Genomic DNA, 11,887 nt, shown 5'->3' with positions numbered 1-11,887 from the left:
CCTTCCAAAATCTTTTTGTTTTTCATCCTTTCCTTTAACTTTTCCATCCAAACTAAACGAGAGGTCGAGAGCTATAGTGAGTGTGAAACGTGAATTATTTCAAATTATTATTTTTCCACTAAACATGACTCATCACACCTCCCATTTAACTATTTTTTTTATCTCTTTTGGATGAAAAAATTGACTATAAGGATGAAAACAAAAGTTATGAGAGGTTGGAAAACGAAAAAAAATCCCAAGGATGAAAAATAGAAACAAGGTCTTTTGCAGGGAGAAAAACTTAAATAAGCCTTTTTTTTAATAAAAAGATTGAGTGAATCACCATTTTGGTCCCTAAAAATGTAGCGACTCGTCACTTTAGTCCCTTAATATCAGAAATTGTTTAAAAAAGATCTGAAAGTGTTGACGTCGGTCATAGTAGTTCCTATCTATCTATGTTTGCTCTTAGTCCCTAGTCACTCTCCAATGTTAAGTGACACATAGACATACACATTTGTCACCTTATGTCCCACGTGGATTTCAATTTGGTCCCCAACATTACCAATTTAGTCCTTAAAAAATCAAATAAAAAATTAGATCATCTTCTTCTTCCTTATCATCTTCAACATCATCTTCATCTCACTCTCTTCATCATTCATATTGCTACCTTCATCCTTTCCAAAACAATCTCAAATTCAAACCCAAAATTTTAGATCATCTTTCCTCAATCCAGATTTTAATAATCAAAATTTTTCAAGACATAAATCAAACACCAACTGACCCTATAGAATCATCAGCAGTCAATACAAGTAACTTAGATGAAAATTCAATGACCCATTTGTTGTTTCTTAAGATCTGAAGCCTAGCAATATCAATTGCATACAAATATACAGATCAAACTTCATTCAAGACATACATCAAACACTTGGTGGATCTGAAAACCCAATGGTGAATTTTGCAAAGCAAAAAACACAAGACAGAACAGATCTGAATCTACAATGAAAACAAAAAACAAAACCCTAGATCCAAAATTGAGAAACACAAACAGATCTAGCAAAAAAGGGAGAGAAAACATACCTTGCTCTTGGTGACAGAACGGGAACAAGAGAGTTCCATTGGCCTGCATCTGGTAAAGCCTCTTGACTCCAGTGGTTGTCTCCTTCGAGACACCAACGAGCCTCTCCTTCATCTTGTGGTACCTATGGGAGCCAGTCTTCAACCTGTCCCTGATGATGGTGAGCACGATATGGAACTCGGGTTGTTGGTGGAAGTTGGGTCGGGAAGCTCACCGATCTACTCGAACGCCTCTTCAGCCTTAACCCCTCGTGGATGAGGAGGGTTGAAACAACCCGTTTACTTTATAAATAAAAAAATAATAATAAGAAAAGAATAAAAGGAGCATCAAATAGAAAACTGAATACACATATATAAAACAACAACAACAACAAAAAAACTTATATTTATAATAATGATTAAAGAAAAACTAAAGCTAACCAAACTTTTAAAAGAAACCCGCTCTGTCCCAATATAAAAAAGGTATCCCTCACTTTCTCTCTCTCTCGTAAACCATTTTTTCTCATATGTGCGGCAACCATTTCTCCTTCACTGTTCTGGTTCATAATTTTCTTCTTTCTTCACCAAGAATCAAACAATGCTCCACCATAAAAATACATACGGTTGAAGGAAAAGTTTATCATTCAAGTGAAAGAGATTTTGGAATATTTTGAGGGCTAGGGTTTGTGCTCTAAGGAAGGAGAAGAGTACCCACTCTTACAGAACGGCTTATTTGGCTTATTGAGGTATACCTTCAACCTACAAATTTCAATAATACTATTATAGCACAGTTTAGAATTAAGTATAATTATTTTTAGGGCTTTATTTATACATTTGGGAATTTTATGGCTTCTCATGGGTAGTATGTCAAAAGGGTAACAAGTGCTGAAGGTTTGAGGTTAATTTTGTGTTCATATTCGACGGCGAGTGGATCGTTCGATGGTCGTAGGATAGCTGAAAGCAATCGTGGTTATTCTTCATAGTTGTGAGTGGTTTTTAACTGCTATGACATATTCTTAACAGTCTTATAACTGATTTGATTACTTTATCATATTGCCTATTTATCTAAATTGGGGAAACGTGTTTTTATATGTTTGACTATCATTCTTGAACTCTAAAAGCTGATTTTATGAAGCTGATTTTGAGCATGTTTTATGAATTGGTATGAGAATAGAATGGCATTGGGTTAGTTTTGAGATTATGTGAAATTAAGATCGTGAACTTGAAAAGCTTTGATGAGCATTGAAAAGTTGATGTTGAGAATGTTATTTTGAAAAGCTTTGATGAGCATTGAAAAGTTGATGTTGAGAATGTTATTTTGAAAAGCTTTGATGAACATTTGAAAGCTGATTTTGAGACTGTTGATGAGACTTGTATTGGTTTGAGAAAATGGTTTTGGGGATCCTTGATAGAACCCCGTAGCCGTTAGCGGAGGTAACGGTCTAGGTGCACCTAGCTAGTTTGATTCCGGGAGGAGAGGGCTATCCGTTAGATGGAGCCGCCAGTGCACGGAAAGGGCTATCAACGAGATGTAGCTTCCCCCGATGAGATTGATGAGATATGACATGATTCCGGGTGGAGAGGGTTATCCGTTAGATGGAGCCGCCTCTTGGGTAAGAAAATCCTTAAGAGGAAAGGGCTATCAACGAGATGTAGCTTCCCCCGATGACACGATGTGACTTGAGAAAGGAAAGGGCTATCCGCTAGATGGAGCCGCCCCTATCGGAGAGGCCATCCCTTAGGAGGAGAGGGCTATCAGCGAGATGGAGCCGCCTCACGGTTCTACATGTGTGACCCTATTACATTAAATTTCAGATTTTAAATGTCTTCACTTATTGACATGATTTTAACCTATCTATTTGACATGATTATTTATGATCTTTATGAGTTTCATTACTTTTAGCATTGAAATGGTTTGGACTAATATTGTTGGTGATAGTGATTATCTAAACTGAGTTGAGAGCGAAAAACTCGTGCCTCTAATGTTTCCCCTTCCTGTTCATGGTGGTTGTTGACTGCTCACTAAGTCTTTGTGACTTACCCCATTCATTATTTTCCCTCCACAGATTTTCAGGAAACTGAGTAGCAGATTGTTGTCAGGTTCAAATCATTTGGCTCATTTCGTTTATAGGCCTCATTTGGCATGTGGTCATATTTGTGTCTTTGTTGGTCTTTGTTATTCTGCAGCTATAGGGGAGTCTTGGGGGATATCAGTTTGAGTTGTTATTTATTATTTTAATTTAAGAATTAGCACTTTAGTGCTGGATTTGGAATTTATGTATTCTTGGAATTCCAGTTATGATAAATCTCAATTGATAGGTTTTATTATTTTGGGGATATTGATATTACGGGAATGATTCTTTTGTATTTTTTTTTATAAATTCTGGTAAACATGTATAACTTTGGGAAATCATTTTGGAAAGTAGGTTTTGGTTAAATAGGCTTGCCAGGCTAAGGTGATAGTCAGTGCGCCGGTCACGGCTTAGGATTTTGGGTCGTGACAAGGGTAGCATCACCATCGTCATCAACGATGAGATCAGGACCACCACCGATGTAACATCCCGATTTGACGACTGGCCTCACGGTAACAACACGAGTCTTTTTAGCGCGCTTTCCGGGAAAACTTCCCAGGAGTTCACCCATCCCAATATTTCTCCAAGGCAAACACACTTAACCATGGAGTTTTTATGAGTTGGGCTCCCGAAAAGAAGTTGCAACTTGTTGTCATGAGTAGTACCAATCAAATCTTTTATGCCCTCCTCAACTGTATAGTCCATCCCTATACAGTCTCGGAATACCTCTTGTTCGGGTGTGAGATCGGTTCATTCATGTGCCCCTCCGCCTAGAAGCCTACTAGGAGCCGATGCATGTCCTGTCTCACTGCACCGGCGATCACTCCCCGCTCTCGTCGGCACTGGGTGTCACAGGCCCACCAGCTTCCGCTTGGTTCGTCCCCGAACCACACCGTACTGGGAGAGGTCGGCTCTGATACCATTTGTAACATCCCGATTTGACGACTGGTCTTACGGTAACAACACGAGTCTTTTCAGCGCGCTTTGTCCTCACTTACGCGCTTCCCGGGAAAACTTCCCAGGAGGTCACCCATCCCAATATTTCTCCAAGGCAAGCACACTTAACCATGGAGTTTTTAAGAGTTGGGCTCCCGAAAAGAAGTTGCAACTTGTTGTCATGAGTAGTACCAATCAAATCTTTTATGCCCTCCTCAACTGTATAGTCCATCCCTATACAGTCTCAGAATACCTCTTGTTCGGGTGTGAGATCGGTTCATTCATGTGCCCTTCCGCCTAGAAGCCTGCTAGGAGCCGATGCATGTCCTGCCTCACTGCACCGGCGATCACTCCCCGCTCTCGTCGACCCTGGGTGTCACAACCGAGACCCCAGTTGAGGGCGCTCGGTGCACCACCAGTACTCCTGGAGGGTCTCACCCTTCCAAGAGAAGACAGCGACGCTGTCACAGGATATGGCGGCGGCGGCGTGGTCCTGGGTGGAGAAGATTATTAAAATCTGGATCGAGGAAAAATGATATGAAATTTTGGGTTTGAATTTGAGATTATTTCTGAGAGGATGAAGGTAGCAATATGAATGATGAAGAGTGTGAGATGAAGATGATTTGAAGAGAGTGAGATGAAGATGATGTTGAAGATGATGAGGAAGAAGAAGATGATTTGATTTTTTCTAAAGGACCAAATTGGTAATGTCGGGGACCAAATTGAAATCCACGTGGCACATAAGGTGACAAGTGGGTGTGTCCATGTGTCACATAACATTGGAGAGTGACCAGGGACTAACGGCAAACATAGATAGGGACTAATATGACCGATGCCAACACTTTTAGGTCTTTTAAAAACCATTTCTGATGTTAAGGGACTAAAGTGATGGGTCACTATATTTTCAGGGACCAAAATGGTGATTCACTCAAAAAGATTTGAGTTGTAGTAGATCGAATACAGTCTTGTACTAGACATATTGGCCCGCATGGTGGTTATTGAAAAAAGTTCTCCCGTGTCAACTGTCAAGGGTTCAATTCTAGTATGAAGAAGTGAAATCAAGAGAATACAATCTCGTACAGTATGATTTAGGCAATTTAAATTTCTCAAGCACAATAAGTTTTTTTAAAAAATGATATATAAGGGCAAACAGAACAGAGCAGAGGAACTATAGTTCTTCAAAATCAATTATTATACAAAGTATTGCAAACATAATACATGAACGACACTAAGCCCGACATTGGACTCATGATAAGCATATTGAGTCCAATGTTTATTGCACAAAACATCAATAACAAAATTTAGAAACTTTATATATGGTCATCTCTGATCATGGAGTCGGACTCAAGTATTTTGGATGAAAATTGTGGCCACGTGCCTTATCTGGGTCCCGTCCTCTACACGAAATCGTTTCAGCTGCAGCTACAGAATAAACACAGGAAAACTTAATCAAAATTAATGTTTGGTTTTAGTCTAAAAAACGTGTCAATTATACAAAGCTAAGCTAAGCCCGAGATTAACTTAATTAATTACCTGCATAAATTGGAGAAGCAGCACCATTGTTAATGTTCCTTGCAAATGCTATGTTTGAGTTGACAGAAAAGCTCAACACACAGAGAAACAGAATCACACAGACAAGGGAGGAACTCTTACAAGCCATGACTACTCAGTCTCTAGTGCACTTCAAAAGCACTCACAAAACATGCTAATTTATAGTCCAAACTCGGTGGTGGTTGTTTTCTTCTAGTTGTAACTTTTTGACCTGTTATTGACTTTACGACCTCGAGATTGCAATAATTAAAACACTTTAACAACCACTGGACGCGTTGTGTCCAGCAAGAAATTTCCTAAGTGCCACTTACTATAGTCACAAAGTTAAAGAAAGATGAAAGACTTAATAATGTCAATATATAAATAAATATATATATATATATATATAATATTTCAAAGATATACTTTGATTTATTCTCTTGTGCTATTAATTATTTCAAAAGCTTAAATTGTTAGGTAAAAACAATATAAATAGTTTTATATATATTATATCCTAATATCCCCGCACAAAAGTCATTTGAGTTTAAAATATAATAATCACATTACTATATTTCCACCATTACATTACCATGTTTCTACTTCACAGAAGTTATCAACACCTGTTTTTTTTTTATCAAAGGTGAATGGATTTCATTCAAATTGGCCCAAGGCCCAAGATACAATTTGATGACACTGCAGGGTAAGGACAGACCGGTTAACAATGTAAATTGGTGAGTAGACCAGCAAGAGTTTAGAGTTTATATTTTGATACTTTAACAATAGAAAGTAAGCTACAAGGAAATTAGTTTCATTGATTTAGTTGTCATGTGGCCTACTTTGATTTTTCTAGAGTCAGAAACAAATTTTTCTATGGAGTAGTAGTTATTATCCAATTTTTCCTATTTATAAGCCACATCCATCTAAGTCTTTAGGATTAAGAAAAATATATACAAACAATAAATTTATAATATTTTTATTAATTTATCTAAATTACCTTTATTTTACTCATTCAATTAATCCTATCTACATTAATTGTTTTTTAAAACTCATGGATTTTTAATTTTTTATCTCTAAGTTAATAATTTTTCAAATTCTCACAATCTCTTTTAAATATGAGGATAAATTCAGAAAAAAAATATCAAATACTTTATAATATTATAAAGTGACTCATAACTTTTTAGGGAAAAAAACTCATAAAAAGTTATACTACTTATAAATAGAACTAGACGGAGTAAGTTCAACCAATTCATCCTTCATTTTTTGGTATAAACATCCGGTACCCGGAATTCATCCTTGATCATGAAAAGCAGGACATGGATAATAGACACGGAATACCCGAGCACATATGTACATTTGATGGTCACACAGACTTCTGGTTTTACTCTGAACACATCACAATTACACTCAAGCTCTGTTAAAAAAGAATTATGGATTTGAGGTTAACAAAAGTAAAATCATGAGGCTTGAAACCTTCCTGTCTGGGGATTCAATGGACTAGCTTCCGCATCATAAGGTGCCAAATTAAAATTTTCTCTAGCTGTGCAATGTTTATCGTTTCTTTCTGAAGGCGAATTGCAGGCTTTTCTGCCACCGTTTCATAACCACCATAGACAAGAGATTCATAAACAAGAATAGCCATACTTCCCCCTGTGAATTCTTCTTTGTACTTTGTATTGGATGATAGATTTTTCTGGGTAAAGATATACATATTGAAGCTACAAGTGTGATTCTTCTGTTTCTGCATTCAGCACAAAACTGGGAAATGCTTGAGTTATGTCCCTGAAATTAGCATCAAGAAGTGGTTTAGAAACAACCAGGTTACTTGGAATAGCATATATAGTGATGAAAAATTCAAGTTGCTTGTGTTCGATGTTGTTTATATATCATGCAATAGCTATCATTAAATCCATAAAAAAACAGGAATAAAGAACCATTTAACTGAATGCATTTGGGTACTATATCAAGAACTTCATATGCAAGCAACAGAAGACTCATGCCATAAAATTTAAAACGTACATTAGATAAGGTAGAGTCATGTTCTTGAGCACTGATGGATTCTTTCCCACGTATTCTTTCCATTCTTCTAGGTCAATCCTCCCATCGCCTTTTGAGTCGGCCTCCACAAATGTCTGTTGACACTCAACACCACAGAAAATATCAGAACCTTTGTAAGGAAAAATTTAACAATGATGATTTCAGAGTGATAATGATACTAAAACAAACCTTGCCCACAATTGTTTCAACCACATCATCAGAGAGAACCAGATCAGATTCAACCAAAATCGCCTGCACCATCTCCTTTAACTGTAAATTTTCATATCTTTGCAAGGTTAAATCAAGAGCAGTTAAATTAATATTTTTTGTAAGATGAGAAACTAATATAAAATAAATATTTCCAACAAACTTGTCCCCTGTGGAGTCATGAATTAGATTATACAGAGAACTGTGTAAATATATTATTCAGGTCCTCCGCGTGATATTTCGCTATGTAAGGAGAAATGTCAATAAACCAAGCAAATGCTTCATTCAAATTTTCATAAACCAGGTTCAGATGTCACTCAGATATTGGGAAATTTACAAAGAAACAACCCTTGACAAGAACTAACATATCCAATTCTACTTTTCTAGAGGTTGGTGCAGATGTTCGTTTAGTCATTACTCATTACTCCCGTGCAATATGATCCTGAGCATAGGCACGGATATTCAGCCAATGAACCAACATTGACCATCTGATGTTGTTAGGCAGATATTCAACCCATGCTGTGTACAATTAGAAAAGCAATAGATGTGCAGTAAACTAGTCTTACAGATACAGTGATTACTGATATGGTATCCAAAATCGTTACCTAGCAACTTATAAAACATGTTCCGAGCTAGCTCAATATCAAGTATGTTTATTAGACACATACTAATGCTTTCTTATGTTTATATTACTAACTATGCAAGCTTATTTGCTTTTAGCCAACTCATAAAACATTTCTGATTAGAATTATACAGATTCCCTATGCAAGACTGGGAGTATTTACCTCTTCGCGCTCAATGTAACCAGTGTGCCTCAAGTCATACAGTTTAAATGCATCTGCCAGAAAAAAAAAATTACAGTTAATAATCATCAGCTTAACAATATTACCTAAAATAACATCTGCTAATGAATAATGTATTCTATGATTGTATTGTATTACTTAGAGCCCGTTCAGATGCGGATCAAAGAGCACTTATTGGAGCTTAGTTAGTGCATTTTTTAGTAGAGAAACTCCAATAAGCTCGTATCCAAACGGGCTCCTATGCATGATAAACAAATTGGGATGTATACATTGCTTTTGTACCATGACTTATATTTCTTACATTTTATTTTCACAGCTTCAGAAGCTTTTGGGTGAAAGACACTCAAGGATCGAACAAATTCCCCAAACTCGATCTGGCCACTGCCATTGACATCAAAAAGATCAAACATCTGCATGGAGTCAAAATTTAATGAAGAAGATAAGAATTCATGACCATGATCGGCAAGCTTTAAAACAACACCTCTACATGTCAGATTGATAGGTACTCACATATCACATGGTTTAGTGAGTTAAGTGAGGGACTTATTACATAGTTAGATAGTCAGTTAGTAGGTTAGTTAGGCTTGTGCCTATAAATAAGAGGGGGTTAGAGAACATTAATCATCTTTTGTATCATTTGGGTATTGGGATTAGGAAGAGGGTGTGGACTCTCACTTGTATTTTGCTCTAGTTCCCAATTTGGGAATTAGGGATTTGTGAGAAATAATAACAGATTTCAGGGTGGTTCTATCACAGTAACAATAGGATGGACCATTCACAGAAGAAAAGTGAACTGCATGTTTCAAACAAAAAATACAAGGGCCTGTTTGGTGTGAGAAAATGTTTTTCTTTATTTCTTGTTTTCACTAATAATTACAAAATTTCCACCTTACTTCAATTCGTTTCCTGTTTTCAAAGAATATTGCGGCACTTCTGTAATTATAAGTGTGAAAATAGGAAATGAAAACAGAGACATATTCTCAAACCTCACAGTCCCTAAACTTGAATTGAAAATGGCACTCGGCATAAGTTTTATGGTTGTATAGCAGGGATATTATTTATGTGTATAGACTAGAGTAAATGGAATTACACATACATAATTACTAAGTGTTCACACCATGTCCTAGGAATTCTAGATCTAGGGTTTGTGCAGCCATTTTCTTAGCTGAAGAGAGAACCTGGTTTATTATGAATCGGGTCTTGCCTTTTATAAAGGGGAAATAACAACCGAACTCTCTTTAATCAGCATATTGCTTTATTTCTTTAAGCAAATTGCTTTAAGCATGTTTTGATTTATCAATTTTAAGTTAAGGGGCAGGTTTGAGTCTTCTTATATTTAGGTGAGCACTAGCACCATGAATAACTTAATCTGTTTAGAATTCAAAACAAAGCATAGTCACTAAGACAACAAAACACTACCAAAACCAATGAGTAAAATTCCTTCTTGACTGGTACAAGAAGAATTACTAGTAAAGGCATTTCAATTTCACAACGCAACCTAACTAATAACGCTATATGAAATTTACTGACCAACCAATACTGTCAAATGACTCATCAATTATAAGGTAAATAGGATTGTTCAGAACCAGGACACTTTACAATCAATCAGCAAAAACAACACAATTAGATCCACATACCCTGTCCAAAAAGAGATTTCGCTTGTTGCTGTTTCTGAAAAGAGCAAAGTAAAGCTCTTCCTGTAAATAGATATAGAGATAATTAACAAATCTATCATTATAAATTACCAGCAATAAATGAATGTACCAAGTACCAAGATACTGATTCTGCCATCCTTGAGAGATTCCAATTTCAAGTAACTATGATATAAAGATGCTGAATTTTAAAACCACCTTTTGAATAAATCCATCTTTAACAATAGAAGAGCTTAATTTTTGGAACAACTCCTTCAAGGTTTCCACCTCACTTGCAGTAACTGCCAGGCACAAGAAAAGAGTTTCAAATCCCTAGATGTTATTCATAAACAACCAAATCACTAGAGTAATCAAGATATATTAGATTCACACAAAATCATTTCAAATCACTACATTGCACAAAATAATTTATACTCTCAAACTCCTTTTAAGTTAAGGAAGCTTCTTTTACTCACATGGTGTTTCAGAAGCAAGGGCAGAAAAATCCTCATGACCAGGTTTAAGCTTATTTTCTGTCACTTCTTCTGAATGTAGGGTTCTCTTATGACTCTTATCTTCTGCAACTTCTAAAGACATGTGCTTATTTTCTGCTACTTTTGAGGGAATGCAACCCATTATATCCAAAACTCTATTCAACAGCTTAAGAATTTCTTGGCAGATAGCTCCTCCTGAATTGAACTTCTCCAACCTGACACCATCACCCACCATGACAATTAAGGCAAGGCAATGCAAATTTCAACACATAACAAATTATTATGATTAATCAGCAGAAATTTCAACAACACTGATAATTATGATTTGAAATGAAAGCTTTTAGGGTTGCAGAAATCAATTCAGACCTTTTCTTTTAGGATGAATCCAGAAAGTGAACAACAAAAGTGCAAAGAGGCAAGAAAGTAGAAAAACCAACCAATGCAATTGCATCCCCTTAAATACAAGAAAAAGGAAAAAGATATGTGGTTTCCCTCTTGATTTTTCACGTTCACAGGTTCAAGTAAGTGGCTTCTTGAATTTGACTTCACTTGCGTATTCATTATGTCAGACTCGTATATCCAAATCCAAAGGCACTTTATTATATGCAACATGACATGACATGAGCAATTTTAGGCAAAACACGGTGCTGGATTTAGGTCAAGTTATATTAGATTATTAGATCATAGGAGCTTAGGTGTAATGTGACATACGTTGAATGCATTTAAAATTACGACTATTTTTAGATTATTAGATCATTGATAGAAACCTAACCGATGGGCTTTTATTAGTTGGGCCAACAAATCTAGTTTCATTTTTGTTAATTCCAGTCTCTTATTATATTTGATATTGCAGAATATTCTATTTCCTAAGATGATGCTATATTTAAGTAAGGTCACTTTAATTCCTTGAAGTAAATAAATAGTATAAACTAGATTCAAACCCGCACGGTGGATGAAAAATTAATTTTGTTTTATTTAAATAAATCATATATTCAAAACTAAAAATAGGTAATTTAATATTAATGTAAATATCATATATAATTATTTAAAAAAAAGTAGCTATTAGATATTGAAAAGATGTAAAAGAATATGTGAGATGATATTGGTTAACAAAAGTGTGAGCCATATTTTCATTGAGGGATAGACAT

The 11,887-nt window shown here is 35.9% G+C and overlaps 1 protein-coding gene and 2 long non-coding RNA genes across 4 annotated transcripts; 1 reads left to right on the top strand and 2 right to left on the bottom strand.

The window, feature by feature from the left end:
- Window positions 1–1,515: 1,515 nt before the first annotated feature.
- Window positions 1,516–9,367, top strand: LOC130746264 (uncharacterized). Its single transcript, XR_009022070.1, has 2 exons — window positions 1,516–1,778; window positions 8,931–9,367. It is a non-coding gene; the product is annotated as an uncharacterized LOC130746264 (long non-coding RNA).
- Window positions 5,215–5,897, bottom strand: LOC130746261 (uncharacterized). Its single transcript, XR_009022069.1, has 2 exons — window positions 5,574–5,897; window positions 5,215–5,462 (listed from the first exon to the last, which is right to left on the bottom strand). It is a non-coding gene; the product is annotated as an uncharacterized LOC130746261 (long non-coding RNA).
- On the bottom strand, window positions 6,803–11,373 carry LOC130746260 (calcineurin B-like protein 7). 2 transcript variants are annotated; one of them, XM_057598830.1, is made up of 9 exons: window positions 11,177–11,373; window positions 10,722–10,954; window positions 10,465–10,547; window positions 10,252–10,311; window positions 8,916–9,024; window positions 8,597–8,649; window positions 7,794–7,874; window positions 7,587–7,699; window positions 6,803–7,349 (listed from the first exon to the last, which is right to left on the bottom strand). In XM_057598830.1, exons 1-9 carry the CDS (start codon window positions 11,188–11,190, stop codon window positions 7,286–7,288), a joined length of 810 nt encoding a protein of 269 aa, XP_057454813.1. In that variant the 5' UTR covers window positions 11,191–11,373; the 3' UTR covers window positions 6,803–7,285. The 2 variants fall into 2 exon arrangements, with proteins under 2 accessions (XP_057454813.1, XP_057454814.1); XM_057598831.1 differs by having other exon boundaries at window positions 11,106–11,369.
- Between the last annotated feature and the right edge of the window lie 514 nt (window positions 11,374–11,887).

The sequence above is a fragment of the Lotus japonicus genome, chromosome 3 (assembly GCF_012489685.1).
Source record: "Lotus japonicus ecotype B-129 chromosome 3, LjGifu_v1.2".
Taxonomy (NCBI): Eukaryota; Viridiplantae; Streptophyta; class Magnoliopsida; order Fabales; family Fabaceae; genus Lotus; species Lotus japonicus.
Note: the sequence above shows the minus strand (reverse complement) of the source record. Positions and strands in the feature narration are given on the sequence as shown.